Source organism: Cornus florida, unplaced genomic scaffold, assembly GCF_030987335.1.
Source record: "Cornus florida cultivar Cherokee Brave unplaced genomic scaffold, ASM3098733v1 CherokeeBrave_3.0.0_Hap2_Chr06, whole genome shotgun sequence".
NCBI lineage: Eukaryota > Viridiplantae > Streptophyta > Magnoliopsida > Cornales > Cornaceae > Cornus > Cornus florida.
In genome coordinates, this window is record NW_026775576.1 from 11,771,325 (window position 1) to 11,796,557 (window position 25,233).

The 25,233-nt window shown below is 36.6% G+C and overlaps 1 protein-coding gene across 6 annotated transcripts in view; it reads left to right on the forward strand.

The window, feature by feature from the left end:
- Positions 1–18,829: 18,829 nt before the first annotated feature.
- LOC132311104 (OVARIAN TUMOR DOMAIN-containing deubiquitinating enzyme 11) overlaps positions 18,830–25,233 on the forward strand; it is a 32,476-nt gene continuing 26,072 nt past the window's right edge. The window contains exons 1-7 of one of the 6 annotated variants that reach the window (XM_059808836.1): positions 18,834–19,219; positions 19,381–19,541; positions 19,787–19,866; positions 19,976–20,184; positions 22,231–22,304; positions 22,836–22,890; positions 23,098–23,172. In XM_059808836.1, the coding sequence (XP_059664819.1) occupies positions 20,011–20,184; positions 22,231–22,304; positions 22,836–22,890; positions 23,098–23,172 (378 nt within the window). In that variant the 5' untranslated portion in view covers positions 18,834–19,219; positions 19,381–19,541; positions 19,787–19,866; positions 19,976–20,010. Of the gene's footprint in view, positions 19,220–19,366; positions 19,542–19,786; positions 19,867–19,975; positions 20,185–22,230; positions 22,305–22,835; positions 22,891–23,097; positions 23,173–25,233 lie in introns of those variants that run through there. The other 5 variants (XM_059808837.1, XM_059808838.1, XM_059808833.1 and 2 more) reach the window with 5 other exon arrangements.

A 25,233-nucleotide genomic window follows, 5' to 3' on the forward strand; every position in this document is an offset into this window, starting at 1 on the left:
CAAAAAAAAAATTCATCTAAGGGTCTGAAACGGCCATTAAACAGTAAAGAGCTATCAAAAATGCTAGTTGTCAGCCATGCATGTCAAGGGGGTTGCCATGGCGCGCGCGACATGCACCAGCACGTGCGCGCGGCGTGCCCCTCACGCACGCATGGGGGCTGTCATGGCCCCCTCGTCGGGCCATCGCGACGTCGATTCTTCTTTTGGGCTTTTGTCCCTCATCTGGACTCCGATTCAAGTAATTTTTTTTTTTAACTTTATTAATTTTTCGTTGTATATCTAATGTTGTGCTCGGTTGCAGCAGTTTGCCCTTTATGCTTTATTTGTTCATTTTTCATCGTTAGGCCATATCTTCTTCGTCCAGAATCCGAATCAAGTAATTTTTGAGTCTAACTTGATTAATTTTTCGTTGTCAATCCATTGGTGTACTCGGTTACACTTGGATATTTTTAAAAAATTACCAATTTGCCCTTGGGGCTAAACTTATCCGGTTTTCGTTTTTATATTGCTTCCGCTTGCTTTCTTTGGATTCCGTGACTTCGTGGGAAGTCACGGATGTGTCTTGGGAATGATGTACATTTCTTGAGACGTTGCTTCCATGTAAAAAAGACCATTTTGCCCTTAGGGACTTCTTTTGGTCTTTTTATGTTCTTTTATTCCGTGTCGGTTCTCATGGAGTTCCGTGGCCTCATGGAAGGTCACTTTGGCGTTATAGGGATGTTGTATATCCCTAGAGACTTTGTTTATATTTTTGCTTCTGTATTTCAAATTCGTTATAGGGTCAAACTTCAGTTCATCATAGGATGCACTGGCTTGAAAAACCAGGGTTGTCACAGTCTAACTAATTTTGTAGTATAACTCGTCTTCCCTAAGCATAAACTATGAAAACATTCATTCACAAAAAATGTTTGAACACCATTGCATGATATCTATTCTTATTGTCCGAGAAGCCCTTAGTTGCCAATCTCGTACACTAAGAATAGATTGAATATAATTTAAGAATAATTAAATCTAAGACAAGGTATTAATCATTCAAAAACTATTTAATTCATTAAAACTCGATTGATCTAAGTCAATTGCCCATAATTATGCAATCAAAATACATAAATAATGAAAATCCCAAGGTATAGAATAATCAAACCATAGTAATTGAATTCGGGTTACATCAATGCCCTAAGATGAAGTTTAGCTACTCATGGAGAGGAATGATGTTTTCATTGATGTTGTAGAAGCCATCTTCGTGGACCACCAAGAACTCCTTTGGATCTTCTTCTTCAAAACCCTAAAAGCCACCAATAAAGAGAAAAAAAAAATAACTAAGAAAAAAGATGTCTGATCTGTGGCCTTGTGCCTCCTTTTATAGAAGAATTAACTTCTAATCAAAGTTGCACGGGCTTTTAGGTCTTCTTAAGTGATTTGGGCCCATCTGGGATGAAAGATGACCTAATTAAGACAAATCCCGCATCTGATAAATCTGACTTTTCAATAGAGGCTCGAGCCTAGAAGTTATGGCTCTAGCCTTTTAGCAAAGGCTCGAGCACCATCTTCAACACTTAGTCAAATTTCATCAAATAATTTCTGAAGCGTCTTTTTCTTCAACATTTAGAATATTTTGGGAATAAATCTTCATGGTGCTCGATCACTGCTACGGGGCTCAAGCCTTAGAGGTATGGCTCAAGCTTTTTAGGAAAAGGGTCGAGCCTTTTAACTTTGGCTCAAGCTCTGGCAACATAGGATTTCCAATGTGTCTCTTCATATTTCCGACGTGATTTGGGTTCGAGCACCTTTGCAAAGGCTCAATCACCTTGAGTATGGCTTGAGCCTTAAAGTTATGGCTTGAGCCTTTTTGCCTTAAGTTGGAATTCTTGCTCTATTTGACTTCTGGCTCGAGCCTTAGGAACATAGGCTCGAGCTTTGACACTTGGACTTCTCTAAATTCACCATTTTTAACTCTGAACTTGCTTCAAATGACCGGCAATGACTCTGTAATCTTCAATGTCAGTCTTTTCATCATAAAAACTCGACTTTAACCATTCTTTTAAAAAAGTACCTGAAAACACGAAATAAACATAAATTAATCTAAAATCGGATAGAAGTATCACTTTAGGTCTTAACATATGCGTATTTAGGGGCTCGAATATGCAATATTCAGCGCTTATCAGGGCATATTTGGATGGTTGAAGCTTTAATCTCATAATGGTGAGCTCTAAAGTTTGGCAACCTGATACACGTTGGTGCATTGTATTCATTTGGAGTGTAATGATCCCTAAGGACCATTGGAGGATTGGGAGGATACATCATATAACCTTAAGGAGGGTATACTACTTGAGCTCCGGGAGGGATTTGCATAAAAGGATGTGGTTGCATTCCAAATGGTGGTGGAACCACATTTGGTCTTAGCATTCCAAGAGGTTGTTGCACAACACTATTAGGTTGTGGCATCCCTAAGGGTGGATGCACACCTTGAGGATCCACATAACCAAGATTATCATTTTGTTCTTCCATTGAGTCTGTGGGATGGTCAAGAGTGGGAAGAATTCTACCAAAACTACCTTTTAATCACCGAAAAGAATATTCAAGTTCTTGATTTAAAGGAATGAGAGGAGTATTAAGAGACCTTCTACTACGCTTACACAACAAAGAACCACAACAACTTCACAACAAACCACAACAATCAACCACAAATCCACAACCTCCACATACGATGTTCCCTTTCTCCTTAATATATCAATGCATAAAATAATTGAACTCGACAAGGGCCCATGATATTGCAATTAAAGTAATAGCCTCGACAAGGACCTATGCTTGGACAAGAATTTAAACAATGTGATAGCCTCAACAAGGACTATCTCGCAAGCATATAGAGAAATGAACAATTATAGTGCAAGAAGTTTAAGAAACGCTCACAAAGGTCCCAAATAACAACATCAAGATCCAATGCTCGCTTTTATTGTATTCAAGTACCTAATTGAACAAGTAACAAGTAAGAAAATATTAATAAAAAAATTTAAAGCAAGTAATCAAATGAGCTCTAATGCCTAATTTGATTCCAACTAAACCGTGAATCCCTGGCAACGGCGCCAAAAACTTGATGCGAACTTAGTTGTATGCACAAAAACGTGTACACTTTTGAATATTTAACAATGTGCTAAATGAGCAAAAACTTTTACAATTTGTAAAAACCACTTAACACTTATATAATGAAGTATAATGAGAAGGGATCATCCTCAGGGATTGAACACATGTTGTAATTAAACTTGACTTTAGAACAATTATGATTGAAAAGAGAGTTGGTTTGGTTTGATTAAACTATAATTAAACTTAAAAAATGTAATGTAAATTCAACTAAAATGAGTAGAGTTTAAGAGATAAGAGAAGAGTCTTAAGGTATAGGAGTCACCACTAAGCTCATTCACTAAACCACTAGCTTTTAACTAATTAGGGAAAACATTGTTGTAATCTAAATGTAGCTACAATCATTAGTGCAACATGCAATTATAAGCATGGGACTATCCAATTCAAGTATGAATTGTCTACCTAACAATAAGTAAACTAGGGTATAATGCAACCCATTAAGATAAAGGCATAACCCATCAAACTAATTAACCAAGTTGATAGGCACTGAAAAGTGCGCATTTAAACCCCTTAAGCTTGAGTATTCTAGGACCTTTATCTATCTTATTTTCCCGTTTTAGTACTAATTTATGTTTTTGTCTATTTCAGGTCAATAACGTTAAAACGTGCTAAAAATGGTTTCTTACAACCTTTTTGGAGTCAAAGTAAGCCTTGGTGAGAATCTGGAGCAAAAGGAGGCTGATCTGGAGCAAAAGGAAGCTAATGCTGAAAAACTGCCAAGTTGGATCGATCAAAAAAAAGTTGGATCGATCGAACCCTGATCGATCACACCATACCTCTGATCAATCACACTGTTGATTGGATTGATCGAACTGTTCACAGAAGTTATAAAAAAGTAGATCTAAAGCGCATTTCGAACCAATTCGGGCTGTACTTGAAAGAAGAGATCCTAGGGCCGAGATCTCACATTTTTGGGCTCTAAAAGCCTTGCATATAAGAGGGATTGAACCAATTTTGTAAAGAGATTCATATTTTTACATTGTAATTTCTATATTTTCATTAGTTTTCTCTCTCTAGAAAGTTAGATATTAGGGTTAGAAGAAAAGAAGGAAGTGGAGGCACATCTCAAGAACACATCTCTAGATCCACATACTCTCTCTCTCTCTAGAGCTAAGAAGAAGAAGATGATGAAGATGAAGATAAAGAAGAAGATGGAGCCATGTTTGGAGCTTGCCCATGAGGGTTTCATGACCACATCCACCTCCTCCATGATTTGCTAAATCTATACTTAGGGCTTGGATGAGCCCTAAGTCTTGTGTAATCTAAACCCTTGTATTTCAATTTTAGGGATTTATATATATATATATATATATATATATATATATATTGTTGTGATTAGTGGTTATCCTTGTAATTGTTGATTCAATTCTTCTTAGTGATTCTCTATTTTAATTACATGTTGTCTTATATGTGATTATTTAGGAATAGATCTCTACACTAGATTATCTATGTTGGTTGCATGTTTATATATGATTAATTAAGGATTTAGTGATGGCTAGGCATGGATTTTCATTGAATTGTCAATTAATTTGATGGATTATGCTTACACTTGATGGGTTGTTCTACAATTTAATTCTTGTTTGTAGGTAGGTAGACAATCTTTGCTTGGTTTGATATTCCACACTTATTATTGCAAATTCCATGATTCTCTAGATTGATGTGTGCTTTCATTAGACCCATTTGTTAACTAATTGATGGATCATGCCCTTGTCTTGGTGGGTTATTTTACACTTAGTTTACTTATTGGTTAGGTAGATAATTTACTCTTGCATTAGATAGTTCACACTTTTACATGCAAATTGTATTTATGTTTGTGGCCACATCTAGATTGCAATAATGTATTCCTCATTAACGAAAAGCAAGTGGTTAATTACATGAGCTTAGTGGTGATTCCAACACCCTAAGACCTCTCTTCATATCTCTTAAATCCCTATCTCTCACTAGTTTACTTTAATTGCATTTTAATTAATTGCATCTTAGTATAATCAAACAACTAACCATCCTTTGCAATCTTTTGATACGCTAGAGTCAAAGTTAAATTCCAACATGTATAATCCCTGCAGACGATCCCTACTCGCTATACTTCATTAGTTATAGTAGTGGTTTTTATAAATGTAAATTTGACTAAAAAGGCTTCCGAAACCACATTCAAATTTTGACCTTGCGAAACGACCTCTCGCATTAAAAAGTCTGTTTTCTAAATCACATAGAGGAAGGGGCGAGACTCGTCAAATTTTGGTGCCGTTGCCGGGGATTAACGGTTTTATTGGAGTTAGAGTAGACAATAGTGTTCATTTGATTACTTCTATTTCTTATTTTATTTTTATTGTATATTTTTTTCTCTTATTCTCATTATTATTTGTCAATTAGGTACTTGACTATAAAAAAAGCACACATTGGATTTTAAAGCAATCATTAGAGCTTAAAGCTAACATTGGAATTTGAAGTTGCTTAAAGACCTTTGTGAGCAATTCTTTGATCTCTTGTATTTTAATTGTGCACTTCTTTGCATGCTTGTGATAGCCCTTGTTGAGGCTCATTATATTGTTTAAATTTTTGTCCAAGTATCGGCCCGTGTGGAGGCCATTATTTGTTACATTGGGATTTTGAATGTGGATGTAGCCATTGTTTGATTCAAGTTTGGGGGAAAATTACTTCCCCTCACCTTATGCCCCTCCATATTTTAATCCTTATGAGATTGAGTCCAATGTTTAACATGCATCATCTTATTATGGACTTGATCACTCTCATTATCCTCCTTGTAACTATTACCCTCCCCCACCATTTTATGAAGAACCACCTCCATCACCTTATTCACCCGAGTTTCAAGAAAAAATGTTAGTTCTACTTGATGTGCTTAATTCACAAACTAAACTTATTCTTTCACATTCTCAAATTTTAGCCAAGCTTGAAGCTCAAGTTGAGCAAATTGCAAGTACTCTTTCTCGTCAAGAAGAAGAGAAAGAGGCAAATGAAAAAATGGCAAGAACTTCAATGTATATAGATGAGAATGATGAGAGTGAAGAGGAAGAAGTAGTAAGTGAGCTACCGCCTAGCACTCTATCTTGTATAGAAGATGAAGTGGCAAGTGAGTTAGTGGCTAATCTAATAGAGCACAACATGATTAATGAGGACTTATCTTGTTTTAATCATGATTTTATCCCGGCCATTGCTACTTTAGAGAGTGAGGAGACGGTGACCACTATAGAGGTAGGAGAGGAGGAGGAACTTATTGAAGAGAACCTTCCTTCTATTATCTCCAAGGACCCTCTTGAGACATCCTTTTTTAAAAATTGTGGTTTTGACCTTGAAAGCTCCAAAAATGAAGTGAACTCTCTAATGGACTCCTTAGCTCACTTGGAAAGTGAGGAGATGATGATTATTGAGGGAGAGAAAAAGGATGAAGAGAATGTGTTTCTTGATATTCCAAATAAGTCTTTGAAAGACAATGCCTCACCAATTATCAAAGTAAATGATCGTTTGAATGTGTTTCAAGAACACAACAAAGAGGCAAGACCAACCATGATTGATTTTGTTTTCAAGACCGTGGATGAAAGGAACAATACCATCTCTTTCATTTCTTTTCAAATCATTCTTTTGGAGGATGATTTCATTGTCTAAGTGAAGTATCAAATGAGAAAAGTGAAAAGAGGGTCAATAAGGATGTCTCATATCCCGTTTTTGACTCTTTTGATTAGTGAGTTAACCCAACGTCTTACTAGAGACGTTAAACACTAGTATTCATTGAATTTTAAAACTCTATTCCTCCCTCATTTCTTTTTATTTTTCATTCTTGTGTACATTCTTCCATCCATTTTTCAATCTCTATTCTTGTTACCATCATTGGGGCCTAGCATATGATTTTCTGCACTTTCATCTCAAAATTAGGCATTTGGTGCCAGTTCGATCGATCACAAGTGTCCCTTTGATCGATCGAACCTCTTTGCAGTCAATTCTCTGCAGAAATCAACTCTCTGTGTATCGTGCAAACTTTATTCCAGATCGATCCAATTATTTCTCGATCGATCTAGTTATCCCTTCGATCGATCTCAATTCTATACTTAGAAAATTTTTGAATCTCTGCATATTTCAGATCTCTGTATATCGTTCGAAGTTGTTTGCAGATTTTCACATCTTGGATCGATTGAGTTTCGATCGATCATCCTTAGATCGATCACAGCTTTGCCCCTTTGACTTTTTCCTTTTTCTATTTTTATTTTTCATTTTCTTTTGCATTTGTTATTTCCTTTTATTCTATTTTGTTACTTTTCTCTTCTTCTTTTTTTTTAAAAAAAAAATTATTATTTCTTTGCATTCTTTATTTCCTTGCATTTTTATTTACTTGCCTTTTTATTTGTGTACATATTTGTTTCGTCTAAAAATAAAAATATAATAATAATAAAAAATAAAAATAAAATAAAATAAAAAATTAATTTTTCAAGTGTCATTCCGTCTTGCTAGAGACGTCAAACTTAACACCCATTTTGCATATTTCTTGCATTTTTCGTTTTTCTTTGCATGTTTTCATTTATATATATTAAAAAAAAAAAATCCAAAATCCAAAAATTTATTTCACCATTGTGCCCTTATATGTAGTCATGTATACTTTCATACTTTAGTTAGGGATTGATCTCATATCTCTCTTGCATCTTGTGTTATATTGCCTTAGAATGCATGATTTGATTATTCTTATCCCATTTAATATTTGATGTGAGTTTGCTAGTGTGGTTATTCATATGTTGTTGATTCTAAGTTTGGGGGAGACCCTTTTCATATTGGATTATTGCCGAGCTTCATGTTTTCGCCACCACGGTATATTCTTTCCATCTTTTCCATTGTTCTCTTTGCACATTGAGGACAATGTGCGGTTTAAGTTTGGGGGTAAGGTGACTTTGTTGCATTCTACTTAAGTTTTGAGCTTTAAATGCATGATTGAGATTGGAGATCCATGTTGCTATGATTTTGATCTTTTGAAGACTATATTGCTTAAATTTTAAAAATTGTTTGACTTGAGAGTCCAATATTACTTATATGCCTTGTGGATGCCATTTAGGAGTAAATTTTTTCAAAAGATTAATACTTGATTGCATTTGTGGTCCACATCATCTTGATCTTGTGATTGTTTTGACATTCACTCAAGGATTCTACACTAGCACAGACGCACACTAGCATTCATTTGTGGGGTACATGCTTTGTTGATTATTGATTTACACATATCCCAATTGAGCTAGTAGTGCATTGAAAACTTTCATTCTTGACAAATGTGGATAACAAACCATTTTCATTGAATAACCGGGATTCTAGCCTCATCAAGCACTGAACTTCTCGCACCGAAAGGTGGAGGGCCCAAACTCTAGGTTAATAATTGAACTTAAAAAAAAAAAAAAAAGTTTTTGCAAAAGTAAACAAAAAAGTGAGGACTTCTCCCAAAAGGTGAGAAGTGGGAAATGATTAGATGGAGGTTGTTTTGATTTGTAGCCTAGTTGATTTGAGCTTGTAAGTCATTAGGGGTGTTTAAACACCTAATACCCTAAAACCATCCGGTTTGGGAGTCATTGACCTGACGCTCTACCTCATGGATCGCTAGAAAGCTTAATAGATCAACACATTGCACTATGCTTCCATCTTTGATTCTTAGGATTTGAAAAAAAAAAAATCGAGTGAAAAGAATAAGTATACCTAGATTAATAAATCTTTAATAAAAGGTACACTCTTTGTCTTGATGGTCGGTACTAGATTTGTATGCTAGTTTAAAGGTAAGGATGTGATCATTTCTTTAGTTGATTTAGATAACAACATATTTGATGCCAGTTCACTCAAAAAGTATTTTGGAGTTGTTTTGATTTGCATGATCATTGTCTTGATGTGTAGAGGATCATAGTTGTTTGCTTGATGTTGAGATTTTGGGAGATTGCTTGGAAATGGATAAAAAATTGCATATTTGAGGTAGTTTTTTCCCAATGTTTGTTTGAAATATTGGTACCACTTTTGTGAGAATGAGCTTAATATTTGTGGGTATCATTTCTGAAAACCCTTATGAGATTTCACTCGTCCATTAGGGGTAACCTAGGGGTTTAAAAGGCTTGTTGCATATGCTAAATGCAATTGTTTTCCCTACGAAAGTGGCATTATCCATTTATTACTTTCTAGTTATAGTTGTTTAGTTGTTCATTTCATTTCTTTACCTTGTAATTCAAGGCTAGGGACTAGCAATATTTAAGTTTGGGGGTGTGATAAGCGCTGAAAAATGCGCATTTAAACCCCTTAAGCTTGAGTATTCTAGGACCTTTATCTATCTCATTTTCCCATTTTAGTACTAATTTATGTTTTTGTCTATTTCAGATCAATAATGTTAAAACGGGCTAAAAATGGTTTCTTACAACCTTTTTGGAGTCAAAGTAAGCGTTGGTGAGAATCTGGAGCAAAATGAGGCTGATCTGGAGCAAAAGGAGGCTGATGCTGAAAAACTGTCAAGTTGGATCAATCGAAGAAAAGTTAGATCAATCGAACCCTAATCAATCACACCATACCTCTGATCGATCACACTGTTGGTTGGATCGATCGAACTGTTCGCAGAAGTTATAAAAAAGCATATCTAAAGCTGATTTCAAACCAACTCGGGCTGTGCTTGAAAGAGGAGATCCTAGGGCCGAGTTCTCACATTTTTGGGCTCTAAAAGCCTTGTATATAAGAGGGATTGAACCATTTTTGTAAAGAGATTCATATTTTTACATTGTAATTTCTATATTTTCATTAGTTTTCTCTCTCTAGAAAGTTAGAGATTAGGGTTAGAAGAAAAGAGGGAAGTGGAGGTATATCTCAAGAACACATCTTTAGATCCACATACTCTCTCTCTCTTTGGAGCATCAAAGAAGAAGAAGATGGAGCCATGTTTGGAACTTGCCCTTGAGGGTTTCATGACCATATCCACCTCCTCCATGATTGGCTAGATCTACACTTAGGGCTTGGATGAGCACTAAGTCTTATGTAATCTAAACCCTTGTATTTCTATTTTTAGGGATTTATATATATATTGTTGTGATTAGTGGTTAGCCTTGTAATTGTTGATTCAATTCTTCCTAGTGATTCTCTATTTTAATTACATATTGTCTTATATGTGATTATTTAGGAATTGATCTCTACATTAGATTATCTATGTTGGTTGCATGTCTATGTGTGATTAATTAAGGATTTAATGATGGCTAGGCATGGGTTTTCATTGAATTATCAATTAATTTGATAGATTATGCTTACACTTGATGGGTTGTTCTACAATTTAATTCATGCTTATAGGTAGGTAGACAATCTTTGCTTGGTTTGATATTCCACACTTATTATTGCAAATTCCATGATTTTCTAGATTGATGTGTGCTCTCATTAGACCCATCTGTTAACTAATTGATGGATTATGCCCTTGTCTTAGTGGGTTGTTCTACACTTAGTTTACTTATTGGTTAGGTAGATAATTTACTCTTGCATTAGATAGTTCACACTTTTAAATGCAAATTATGTTTATGTTTGTGGCTACATCTAGATTACAATAATGTATTCTTCATTAATGGAAAGCAAGTGGTTAATTACATGAGCTTAGTGGTGATTCTAACACTCTAAGACTTCTCTTCATATCTCTTAAATCCCTATCTCTCACTAGTTTACTTTAATTACATTTTAATTAATTGCATCTTAGTGTAATCAAACAACCAACCCTCCTTTGCAATCTTTTGATACGCAAGAGTCGAAGTTAAATTCCAACACGTATAATCCCTGCGGACAATCCCTACTCGCTATACTTCATTAGTTGTAGTAGTGGTTTTTATAAATTTAAATTTGACTAGAAAGGCTTCCAAAACCACGTTCATATTTTGACCTTGCGAAGCGACTCTCGTATTAAAAAGTCCGTTTTCTAAATCACATAGAGGAAGGGGCGAGACTCGTCACAAGTGTATCTAATAAGAGAACACATTAATCAAGATGTAGCTACAATCATTAGTACAATGATGCATATAATAAGCATGGACTATCAAAATCAATGCATGAATTGTCTACCTAATAACAAGTAAACTAAGGTGTAGAATAACCCATCATGACTATAGCCCACCAAACTAGTTAGCAAATGTATCTAATAAAAGCACACATCAATCAAGAAGATAATACTAATTGTAATTATAAGCATGGACTACCCAATTCATTGCATGAATTGTCTACCTAACAACAAGTAAACTACGGTGTAGAACAACCCATCAAGATAAAGGCATAACCCCTCAAATTAATTAACAATTACATTCAATAAAAACCATGCATAGCCATTACTAAATATAATTACAAAAAGTATCTAATGTAGAGATTAATTCCCAAATAGTCACACATAAGACAATATGAAATCACATAGAGAATCAATATAAAGAATTAAACCATAGAAATCCTTGGTACAACCAAGTTTTGCATATACAGAAGGCTACAACATCAATTACAACATTTAAATCCCCAAAAAGATGAAAGACAAGAGTTTAGATTACAAGCTTAGGGCTCATCCAAGCCCTAAGGAGAAGTGATAAGTGCTTAAATGTTGCACATTTTAGCACCTACGTTAGGGTATTTTAGTCCCTTCATCTATCTTACTTTCCCATTTTAGTTTTAATTTGTGTTTTTGTCTATTTCTGGTCAATAAGGTTCAAACGGGCTTAAAACAGTCTATTAAAGCCTTTTTGGAGTTAAGCAGAAAATTCGAAAAAAGTTTAGAAAATAGCCCTAGAGCATTCACAACCGATCGCAGGCCACGTCATCGTTCGCTACTACGTCAGCAATTGGATAGGGCTACCACGTCATCATTCGTTCAAGTCACGATCGATCGCAGCCAATTGCGATCGTTTGCAATGCCACGACAGCGCCAGCTCAACAGATAGGATTGCCAGTTGTTAAGATAGGACTGCCACATCAGCTACAATCAATTGTAGAAGTTGACTGGTGTTTTATCGAACTGAGTGCTCAAAATGATGTAAGAAGTGTGAGTGTATAAAGTGGCCACCACATTTAAAATTTATAAAAACCACTTAACACTATACTATGTAGTATGAGTGAAAAGGGATCGTCCCAAAGGATTTGCAAGGTATTATGGAATCAAAGTTGGATTAGTAGGTCGAATGATCAAAATGAGTGGTTTGCTGGTTAACTTATATTACAATTTAATTACAAGTAATGCAATGTAAAACAAACTAAAGTAAATGAGGTGTAGAGAGTGAGAGAAGGGTCTTGGGAGATAGAGTTCACCACTAAGCTTTACCTCACTAAACATCTAATATTTGTCAAATTAGGGGGATTAAATGTTGTGAAACAAGTGTGTGTGCCATCAATTGAAATACTAAGCATGGATGACAAAGTAAGCATACATTGTCTAATTAAGCTAGTGAGTAGTACAACCTATCAAATTAAGCCATTAACCATTCAATTAAACCTACAATTAATGCACACAAAAATCTAGAAAAATGTACTACTTGCACTCATAAGCATGGATCATCAAACAACAAGTATGGATTGTTTACCTATCTAGGAATTTAAAGCAACTACACTACAATTATACTAATGACAAGAAAATTAAATTCATTAAGCTAAGGAGGTAGCACAATCTATCAAGAAATAAGCATAATCCATCAAATAAATCACAAGGGTAATCAATTAAGCACCATGCATTGACCAACACTAGATCCATTATTTTGATACACATAGACATGCACCAAATGTAAAGAATCAAATGTAAGCATATAGCCATCCATTCCATCACACATAAACATATGAATAGAATTGAAAGATTAATTGGAAGCATTAAACCACACAAATCATGTAGAAACAAGATTTATATAAACATGAGACCAATACAATATTTACAACATAAATCCCCACTAATTACAAAATATTAAAGTTTAGGAAGTAAGCCTAGGGCTATCTCTAGCCTCAAGAGACTGATCTAGCCACTCATGGTTGTTGTCATCCAACCCTCAAGGGTTCTCTTCATGGTTGAATTCATCTTCCTCCTCTTGGTGTTCTTGATAGAAACCCTAGAAGAAATATGGAAAGAGAATCCTTCCCAAATTGAGTATAGTCTCTCTCTAATCTCTAGCCAAAATAATCTAACCAACCAACCTCCCTTACTAAAAATAACCAAATCCCTTATATAGGTAGCTTAAATGTCACCCCAAATGGTCAGACCTCGTGCATTAGGACCTCCAAATGGTTGCACCACGAGCACACCTTCAATTGGGCTTGAAATATGTTTTGCACGATTTTTGAGGTAATTCGATCAATCACACTGTTGCTTCGATCGATCAAAGCATGGTGACGCACTTATTTGGATAAGGACAAAGGCTAAGATATTTATGGGGAAAAGGACAAAAGTGGTTATGAGGATAAAATCAAGGGATTCGATTGATCGAAGAACAGGTTGGATCGATCGAAGAGGAAATTTTCCTGAGAATAAGGACAAAAGCTTGATCCATCAAGGCAGGGCTGGAACGATCATAGCGTGATCGATTATAGCATAGTTCAATCAATCAAACAGAGACAATTTTCACCATTTTGCTTCCACTTTGCTTCTTCTCTCCATTAGACTTTGGATTGCTTCCTCCAGTGCTCTAATTCAGTTGATTTGGCTTATTTTGGGGCTAAGTACCTGAAAAGGAGAAAAACATTAAATTGGACTAAAGCAAAGAAATAAGATAGAATAAGGTCCTAGTATACTCAAGATTAAGGGTTTAAATGCATACTTTTTAGTGCTTATCATTGACGATCGATCATAGAATTCCACGATCGATCATGATTAGCCTGGCAGTGAGCTGTTTTATTCCCGACATCGCCTGAACTTTACCTACCAAATGGTTGCGAGATTAGATCTTTTTAGGGCCCAATTCTACTTGTTTAGCACTCCAAAGGTCTTGTATAAAAGGGGAAATGAGCTATTTGTAAAGGGGAATTCATATTTTTACATTGTAACTTATATATATTTTTAGTTTTCTCTCTAGAAAAGTTAGAGATTAGGGTTTTGGGAAAAGAGGAGAGTGGAGGCTCCAAAAACACATCTCAAGATCTATACACTTTTTCTCTATAATTCAACAAAGAAGAAGAGGAAGAAGATGGAGCTATGTTTGGAGATAGCCCTTGAGTGTTCCATGACCACATCCACCTCCTCCATGATTGGCTAGATTTCTCCTTGGGGTTTGGATGAGCCCCAAGTTTGTAATCTAAACCCTTATCTTTCATCTTTTTGGGAATTTATTTCTTGTGATTAGTGCTATAGCCTTGTGTGTAAAATGAATCTTGGGTCCTCCTTTGATTTTTATGGTTTAATTCTTCCTATTGATTTTTTATGTGATTATATGTTGTCTTATATGTGATTATTTGGAAATTGATCTCTACACTAGATTCTCGATGTTGGTTGCATGTCTATGTGTGATTAATTGAGGATTTAGTGATGGCTATGCATGATCTTTATTGGATGGATTTGTCAATTAATTTGATGGATTATACTTATGCTTGATAGGTTGCACTAAACCCTAGTTTACTTGTTGTTAGGTAGACAATCCATGCTTGAATTGATAGTCCATTGCTTATTATTACAAATTCCATGATTCTGTAGATTGATGTATGCTACAATTGTTACTAATTTGATGAGTCATGCTTAGACTTGATGGGTTGTGCTATACTTAGTTTACTTGTTGGTTAGGTAGACAATTCATGCTTTAATTTGATGGTCCATGCTTAATATCGCATTTGGTAGTCGCATTTTGTTCACAAGAATGTTTTCCCCAATTAGTTGAAAGCTTGTGGTTTGATGAATGAGCTTGGTGGTGATTCCAACACCCCAAGACCTCTCTTCCTATCATTTAAACCCTAGCTCATTTAGTTTACTTTATTTGCATTTTAATTTCATTGCACCTTAGATTAATCATCGAACAACCCCCTCTTTGCAATCTTGTGAAACACTAAAGTCGAAATTAGACTCCAACTACGTGTTTAATCCCTACAGACGATCCCCACTCGCTATGCTTCATTAGTAGTAATAGTGGTTTTATAAATGCAAATTTGACTTTTTAAGCTTCCAAAACCACATTTACATTTTGACCTTGTGAAGCGACCTCTCGCAAGAGCGTTATCAAGAAGCTTAGCCACTCATGGAAAGTGTAGATGTCATTAAAGAGTCCTCTAGATCCATCCCCATGCCTTGGTTCATCTTTTCTTTCTTCTCGTTCTTCTTTGAAACTTTAGAGATGAGAGTGTTCTTGCCTTCACTTCAAAACCCTAATGTGTATCTCTTACTTTCTCTCTCTAAAAATATCTCTAACTAGCTAACCCTTTACAAAATAGTTCAATTCCATTTTTATATAAGACCTTTTGAGCCCAAAACAGGTCAGAAATAGGCCCCAAAATGATGCAATCCCGTAGCCATTAGGTAGGTGAAGATCCAGCAAAACCGTGCACAAAACAGGCTGTTAGCAGCAGGTGTGATCGATCGCACAGTGTTGCGATCGATCGCAACTCTGCTGCAATCGATCGTGTTAACGTGGCTTGACCTTAACCACTTTTGAACTTATCGCTGACTAGGATTTGTAATCGATCGTGATTGGCTTGCGATTGATCACAATGATGACCTGATTCCACAAAAAGAATACCACGTGGAACAAAGAGAAAGGAAAACTTTTTACCATATGACCCGATTCCACAGCAGACGATTATTTATCCAATTGTTTACATGATAGTAGTCAAATGCATGTATCAAGTATCCCACATGAAATCCAATTGTTTGGTGATTCGTTGTCAGCAAAACAATATGATATCTGTGTTGTAATCCAATTTTTTCTTTCAAACTGCCATCTTTAAAAAAGAAAATGAAGTATGAACGCGCAAAAGACTGCCACATGGAACAAAGAGATGGGAAATTTTTTTTACTTATTTTTCTTATCTATTTCTTTTTTTTTTTTTTTTTTTTTTTTTTTTTTTTTTTTTTTTTTTTTTTTGTCTAGTCAAGAAAGAGCCAGCAGGCCATTACAGGAATAGCAAGAAGCAAATAAAGCATAAGAACATTACAAAAGAACCATTAAAGAAGACAGCCAGATGACTCCCAAAGAAACTTATGCTAAAGCTAAGACATGACCACTGTCATGAGAACCAAAGCTTAAGCAGTTTCCAGGGTAGGAGACCGTCTAGCCCCTACTAACATAGCAATCTTTGTTGCACACGACTGAGAGGACTCGAAATTGAAGGAATCCGTCAACTGCGCTCCCAAGCCGCCGGAAGAACCTGAGTGAACACCAGCCAGACTACTAGGAGGACTCAACGAAGCCATCTGGCTCAAATCACCCCCTCCCATTCCCTTTCACCGCTTATCCCCCTTTTGCTTAGCTGCTGAAGACCCACCGGATAGTGTTTGACGACGTTTGCGACCCTTTCAAGCCAGCGAAGAGCCCTAACTATTTGAAGTGGCGGACGAATCCGAGGGAGAGCCCTTTCCAACTGTGGACTTTGCCTTGCCTTTCTGCCTTCCTTTAACCATTTGGGCCCAACACTCTAGCGGCAGAATCCGGCCTTTAATAGGAGAGGTAACTGGATCAAAGTTCACTGCATATTCCACCTGCATAGAAGCCACATGACTCTAGGAGGACGACCCTACCATAATACCCCCTTCAGGCACTGGCAATTGATCTGTCCCGGGATTAAAATCCACCACAACCCCCTTACCATTATTTTCCACCGCTGGCAGAATTGGTAAATCAATAGCACCTGTAGACCCCTCACCATGACCTTCTCCACCTAACATTCGATTTGGATCACCCACATATGACAGAGCAACCACTGATGGTTGTAAAGGAAGCATTTGAGGGCAAGAGTTTCTACCCAAATGGCTCCCAAAGATCCCATGAGAGTCACCAGGCCATTTAGGAAAAAGGACGAGCCAAGGAAGAGGAAGGGGAATGACCCATATCGTCCACTAGAGTCATTATCCTCCATATAAAGCCATTGTTTTTGATTTTCACCCCTACTAGCACTTCCATCCTTCTCTGGCTGCCATGAATCCCGCCCTATAAAGCCTTCGAACCTAAGCCAACCCCCATACTCCTTAAAATCCGGCATCCCGGGACCCCTTTCCACAGTACAAATTTTCCAGTGATGCCCAATGATGCCACATAAGAAACAAAAGGAAGGTAATTTTTCATACTGAATTTGAGCCGTGGAAGCCACCCCAGTTGGGTTATATAAGACCACATAACGTCTAAGAGGTTGCAAAACATTCAGCTCCACCTTAATGCGGAGAACCCGACTATCCGCAAGACCTTTCTCTTTACCATCCACACCACTTTTGTCCCGTAATTCAACTTTTAAGCATCTACCAAAGGAGTTAGCAATTCATTGGCCCACCTTTTCAGATTAGAAATCTGTCTGAACATCAGAAAGTTGTATCTAGAATGGAAAGACTTGGAACAGACCTTCAGAATTTAAAAGACCCTCCTTCTACACCTTAATAACCACAAGGTGGCAATCAAATAACCAAGGACATCCCTGAATCACCCCATGACGAACTCCTGTGTTTAGAATAATCAACTGGAATAAGTTATGTGCAACCTTAAAAACCTAAATCTGCTGGTACAGGGGTTGCTTATGTTGATTCTTTGGCCACAACTTAGCAAAAATCTTTCCAAACATAAACTTCGCACCTGCAAAAGTGATAGATTTAGAAGTCCAAACTTTGGCAAAAAGACTCTCAATACAAACCTGAACTCCTTGGGCCATATCCTCAGCTGTCAGGTGAATCGGCTCTTTCTCAGCCGGCGTTAAAGTCAATCCCCCGAGCTGTGTCAGAAGGTCTTGTTCTATGATCCCCTCATAAAAGAAACTACAGTTAAGAAACAAAGGGGGTATGAATATCGCCCACTTTGGCAATAAAGAAATAGAGAAAAGAGATAGAAGCCACACATATATGAAATAACGGAAGAACAACAAATAAATAGCCCAAACATAGCCCAAAGGCCAAGCACTGAGAGAACTCAACCATTTTTCCACCGCCATGGCAGTAGCACTGACGATAGGTGAAGTGACCGTCATGCACTGCTCGAGGTAATAAACCCTCAGAATTATCATATCACAAAGCATAGTAAAGACGGCTTATAAGCCTATCCACAAGCCCAAGCACTGTAACCTCTGAGAAGTGAAGAAACAAGTTACCCAATAAAGGTGGTACGTCTTAGTCAACAGGATTACGTAGTTGGGCAGAGACATAGGTCTCACCAGATAAACAAAATCGAGAACCTTCCCTAATGTCAGCAAGGACACCATCCTAACAGTGACCGACATCCACAACACTAACAACAAGTGCCGACAACAAATGGTACACCAGTGAGCACCCTTACCACTGCCGGCAAACCCCTTCCCCCCTCGACCATGGAACCAGTAACCCCCCAACACCCACACAGACTGCCAATAAATCGTCAAAAACAACCATTTTCTCAGCAACCCCTATCCCAACCCTAGCGGACCATCTCCAACCAGAGCCCCCCAATTTAAAATAGGTCCTAACTGCCCCCCTCCTCCTCCCTTCTGACCAACACCACTAATCAACACCCCACACATCGGACTCATGATAGCCCGCCAAAACAATGGAGACAGAAGCGGAGTCGGATTGGTACACCAATGAATTGGAATTGAGAAAAATTACGAAACGAAGCCATACCAAACAACCGAAACCGGAGTAATCCAAACCCAAACTAGACACCAAACACTTAGCATAAACTAAACACCAAACATCCAGACTGATAAACAAAAGGAAACCCCAGAAACCCAGAGATTGAAGGAATTCACCCAGATCCAACCAAAACACAGCCCACCAACCAGATCCAAGCAGACCACCCTCAAAACAACAGGGAACAAAGAAAACCAGAACGGAAAAGTGAAGAAACACCACTCAAGGTGACCAAACAAAGGGACACAACACTCCAGACTCTCTATACAACGAGAAAACTCTTATGTCAGATAAACCCTTGACGGCGTAAGGAAACTTTGTTATGACTTTTTCCGATTGATGTTTTTCAAAACATCTACTAAGGTATTCGACAACTATTTTATATTAACTTCTTACTTATTTTTCTTATCTATTTCGACAACTATTTTATATTAACTTCTTACTTATTTTTCTTATCTATTTCGACAAATATTTTATATATTTATTTTATTATTTTTTTCAGATGTTATTTTATGATATTTTAGCAGGGAAAGTTCACACGGCTTGTCAAGCTTGTTCCCTCGATAGTATTCGTTTCTTGTCGGGGAGAGAATTACGTTTGGTCTAATCTGTACCAAAAACCCATATTCCTCTACAGCAATAATCTGTGTGCTCGTCTCTGCCTTCTCCTCTCTTTCTCTTTTGGGTAACTTTTACTGCTTTACTTCTATGTATATTTCTTCACTTAAAGAAGCATACCTATTCTCTCTGTTCCATTTTGTATCTTTGGATTCATACCATATATGAAGAGATTCTGTGAATTTTGTGAAATATAAATAATGGGTGTTCCTTATTTGTTCAAATATGGACATGAGTTGGGTCTTTTAATTCTTTTTTTGGCACTACACGTTTCAATTTTTTTTTAATGATATTTAACTAAAATTATCGCAGCAGGATGGGGGTTTACATCATATGATTTTCAACTGATCAAGGAAAATTTGCTGAATTAGGATATCAAGATCAGTTCTTGGGTTGACAAAAATTTTAATAGCTTTGTCTTTTGGTCAACTGTTGAATTATAGACTATCTGATGTAAAGAAATAATGTAATTGCTTTACTCTATTTCCGTATTTATTTTAGGTTGGTGCTCTCCATACGTTGGTTATCAAGATAATATGACTGAGCACTTTGGTAATGCAAGTGCAAGCTCAAGCTCAAGCTCAAGTTTAAATAGCAGTTCTCATGATACAGAGGATGACCAAACCATTGCCAAAATTCTAGCAGAAGATGAAAGTCAGAAAAATGGTGGAAAGCTAGGGAAGAGACTTTCTCATTTGGATTCCATCCCGGTAATATAATCGCTTCAGACAAGCTTTTCTTATAGAAGTACTCCTTTCATATGTTACTTTCATAAACAGTCTTTTTCCTCTTGTTCAAATATCTGCACTTAATATATAGCCGTCCCGAAATTTAACATGGTATTGAGGCACTTATATTATGATGTTATTGGAAGTAAAAATTCTTTCTTATCAATTAGCATGACATTGTTTCAGAACACGTTTTCCCCTTAGGTAGTATTATCGTAATTCTATTGAAGTATGTGTTTGATTTGCCACCTAAATGAGCCTTGTACCAATGACATAATATTATATTGAGATGGTAATAAATATTTCACCAAATTTTATGTCACGACCTCTATGGACGGGTGTGATGTGGGTGGGTGCGAGCAGGGGCGGAGTCAAGATTTTAATTCAGAGGGGCCGCAGTGTAAAAAAAAAAAAAAAATTATAATTTAAATAAGAACAAAAAAAAAAAAAAAAGAAATTACATACTATATACATCATTCTTAAATGCAAAAAGAAGAATGTTAAGAAGTAGGGGGCCAAAAAAAATTAATAAGAAGAAGAAGAAAAGGGAAGAAAAATGAGAAATTTGAAAGGGAAAAAAAAATTAGAGTTTGAGTAAAGAAGGAAAATTTAACTTCTTTTTAAGGAAATCAAAGGAATATTAAGAGCAAAAGAAAAAGGAAAGAAAAATTTTAAAGACAATTTTAGAAATTTAAAATTTTAGGGGGGCATTATATAGAAATTTTCTTATAAATGTACAAATTAAAATAAAAATTACTATATTTTATAGTGGGTGGGGTCAGGCCAGAGGGGCATGTGCCCCCTCTGGGCACACACTGGCTTCGTCCCTGGGTGCGAAACACTGGACAAGCTATAGGGTGTCATGATCCCACACAGCATAGGGAAGGTGAAGTGCTCTATGTAAGGTTCGATACCCTTCTATGACACAACACATTTATCATAACTACGAAGTTAAGCGTGCTTATACTGGAGTCGTACCAAGAGGGGTGACCCCCTGGGAAGTGACCGGTTCGGGGGACCAAAAAGAGACAATATTGTGTCTGGTGATGGTTGTTACATTTTAACCATAATGTTGATTAATGTGCACATGAATTTAATCAGACCCTTCTTCCTAGCTATGTGTGTTGGTTACATGAATTGTTTTTTGGAATTGTGGTCTATCTAGTATATTATTGAGTTAAAATATGCCCCTCCAAGTTATGACATTTTTGCTTGAAATATGCTCATATACTTGGATATATGTTGGTATTTATTTACCTGTTTGTGCATAGCCTTATATACAAGTCCAAAGAAATACTACTCACCATGTTATATCTGTTAGAGAATCTTGAAATACCACCATGTTATTTTTCTGAGATGGTGTATATAGATAAATCAATGAAGTACATGGCCTATAAGAGGACGCATATCTCCCCTTTACAAAGAAATCAACAAAGAAAATCTCCACTTCCAATAACAAGGGAAGAAGAGATGACTTAAAAGGAATTTAATGAGAAACATTATAGACAAAAAGGAAGATCAGCCAAAGTGAACTCCATAAGATCCATTACCTCTCACCATGACCAGGATAATTTAGCTTTTTCATCAGCTTGTTTGATCCCTTGGTCATGAAGTCTTGAATTTCTCTCCATCCATATATTCCATAAAACTGTGGAAATAATTCTTCTACACAGTGTGTTGTGGACTTAGAATTCAGATTTGCAACAACCCAACATATTAATTGCTGTGAATTGAGAAATGAAGGCATGTTCCAAGCCAAAAGAAGAGAAAACCAGTCCGAAACCTGTCTGAAAAAACCTAGTAATGTTAGAGAATCTTGAAATGCCTAGTAATGTTCCGCGTAAGTATACTAGCTGCCTTGCTTTTTTGGTAGCCATAATTTATTTCACCAGCAACGATTATTTTAATGAGTATGCGGTGCATATTCACACATGATAACCTTATTTTTCTATTTTGTGTTTTGGCAATTCAAATATTTCCTTGGTATTTCTTTCTATGTTTGTACTCATTGATTCATACTGTTGGCAGCACACTCCGCGGGTAAATGGGGAAATACCTGATGTGACTGATGCAACCTTAGACCATGAGCGGCTGTCAGAAAGGTTACAATTTTACTAGAGCTTGACATGCAATCTATAGATTGTTTTGTTGAAAACATGCTCACTGTCAGTTTTTAGTTGCAGGTTATTCTTTGGTTAATTACTAATGCCATTTCTATGACAAATTTCAGTCTTTCTTGTCCATCTTTGAGTCTTGTATGGAACTTTTTAGTGACTACCATCATATTTATATAAGTTTCTAACCTTTTTGCATGCCTTGAAATCATGGTCTAACGTTTCAAATATTACTCTGTCAGCAAGCTCTATATTGTCGCTAATCGTGTGATGAGTCCTCTACGGTTTGAATTGTTATTCTTTATTCTTTTCACTGAAATCTACTTCCTGGATATAGTTTATCTAGCAATCATTTTTTGTCTATATTCTTTGATTTTGCTGGATGATGACTGTTGTGCTTAAAAAGCCCTGTTGATAGGTGTGATCTTTAGAGAGTAGCACCAAATGTTTGGTTTTACATACTTAATGTCTCAAATATAAATAACTTTTGGTTCTTTCATAAATATTTCTGTCATTCAGGTTGGCCACATATGGTTTAACTGAACTTCAAATGGAGGGAGACGGCAATTGCCAGGTTGTAGCTTATATTGGTTTGATTATTATCATTGCACTCCGTATTTCTATTCACATATATATATGTATATCTTTTTTCAAGGGGATAAATATCTATAATTTGTGTCAACTTATTCTTGCATCCTTTTTTTTATTTTTTATTTTTCAAAAAAAAATTTATTTTCTTCTTAATATGCTTTCTAATTCACATGTTTGACTTATTGGACAGTTTCGAGCTCTTGCGGATCAGTTGTTTCACAATCCAGAGTACCACAAACATGTAAGAAAGCAGGTTTTCAAGCAGGTGAAGTTCAGATAACTCTTTTAATTCATTTTATCGCGCTCACCTTGGCATAAGTATTACAAAGTATATCGGATATTGAAATTTCAAAAGCTGACATTTAAATTGAATGGTCTCAGAAGATCATGTTTCATCAAAAGATTTTATTAATTGGTTCTACCAACTTCATCTTTAAGTTTAAATTGGAATGTTGTCCTTTGATTTTCTTCATTAACAACTGATTTATTTAGTCATACTGCATTTTATTGGCTCTACCAACTTCCATCTTTAAGTTTAAATTGGAATGTTGTCCTTTGATTTCGTCATTAACAACTGATTTATTTAGTCATACTGCATTTTATTGGCTCTACCAACTTCATCTTTGGGATGCAGCTTATTTGTGATCGTAATTGTAGGAGCGAGTTCAGTGTATTGATTTTTTTTTTTTCCTAAAAGAATTTTTATATAAAACAAGTTTAAGGTTATATTACAAGGCCACTCAGTAAGGGCATACCCTTACAATACAAACAAGCAAGAACTGCAAAAGAGAGCAAAACAAGCCGAAACTTGCAGGGCAATACAATAAAAATGAAGTCCTAACTACTTAATGACATCCTGAAGAGCAATTCCCAAGACACCAAGCACCTCACCAATAATGCGTCTAGTAAGTTCCATGGGAGTAGAATGAGCACTACCATGAAATCTAGCACTCCTTTCCATCCAAATATGATGAAGAGTTGCAGTGAATAGCATGCAAGACACCTTGTGCCTTGTAGACTTAGTAGTGTATATGCAGCAAAGGCTGTAGCCAGTTCATGAATCCCTTCTTGAGTCTGCAAATCCCAACCCATCAAGGACAATAAGCAACACCAAACCTCCCATGCAAAGTAACAGGAAACAAATAAATGATTAACTGTCTCCTCACTGTTCAAGCAGTTTTGACACACCGACGGCATAACCATCCCTCTTCGTCGAAGATTTGAGCATGTCAGGGCTGCATCGTGGATAGCATGCAAAACACCTTGTGCGTTGTAGACTTGGTAGTATATGCAGCAAAGGCTGTAGCCAGTTCAAGAATCCCTTCTTGAGGCTGCAAATCCCAACCCATCAAGGACCCTAAGCAACACCAAACCTCCCATGCAAAGTAACAGGAAGCAAATAAATGATTAACAAATCTCCTCACTGTTCAAGCAGTTGTGACACACCGACGGCATAAACATCCCTCTTCGTCGAAGATTTGAGCATGTCAGGGCTGCATCGTGGATATAAGCACAGCATATACCAACCACCTAACTCGACCACCATTCCAAACCAAATGAAACTAGGACACGAGACAAGGAGAAGCGTGACCTAAGCGAATAGCTCAAGCCACTCACACAAGGGGCAAATTAAGGCCACAAGCAAAAAGGATCTTCAGCAATTCTTGAGAGACGAGCGTTCGGGTCATCAGGGGTAAGGGGGTCGATAAGGAAGCATCGCTCTTCTAGAGCTGTTCAAAATGATCTCTCCTCTGCCCTCTGCTGTCCGCCAAGGGCTTTTAGCGGCAGTAAGCTCAAAAGCCTCAGTATGCCCTGAAATCTCTTGAATCTGTACAGCGGGAGAAGATAAGACCCTATCTTCACTTGAAATTTAGAGAACTTGGTTGTTGAGGAATCAAAGGTTGTTTAATATATTTCCCCCTTCCCACTGGCTAGTGGTCTCTTGATGCCCCACTTTCTTGATGCTTTGAATAGCGTATCGTACCCAACAAGCTAGACCAACTATGTTATATGGACTGAGTGTTGGGCCTTAAAAAAGAAACAAGAACGACACATTCATGTAGTGAAAATGAGAATGTGAAGATGGATGAGTGGAGTGACTAGAGATTAGGTCACTAAATGGAAGTGTGAGGAAAATTAGGTGTTGCAAGCACCCATTGGTGAAAAAATTTGAGAGAGCATATGAAGTGCATATTTAATAAAGATTCGGATTTCAACTAAGAAAAAAAAATAAGATTCGGATATAGATAATATAATGATAGTACTTTAAAACCAAAGGATTACTCAAAACAACCACTTTCTGTATCTAGGATCGATAATACAAAAG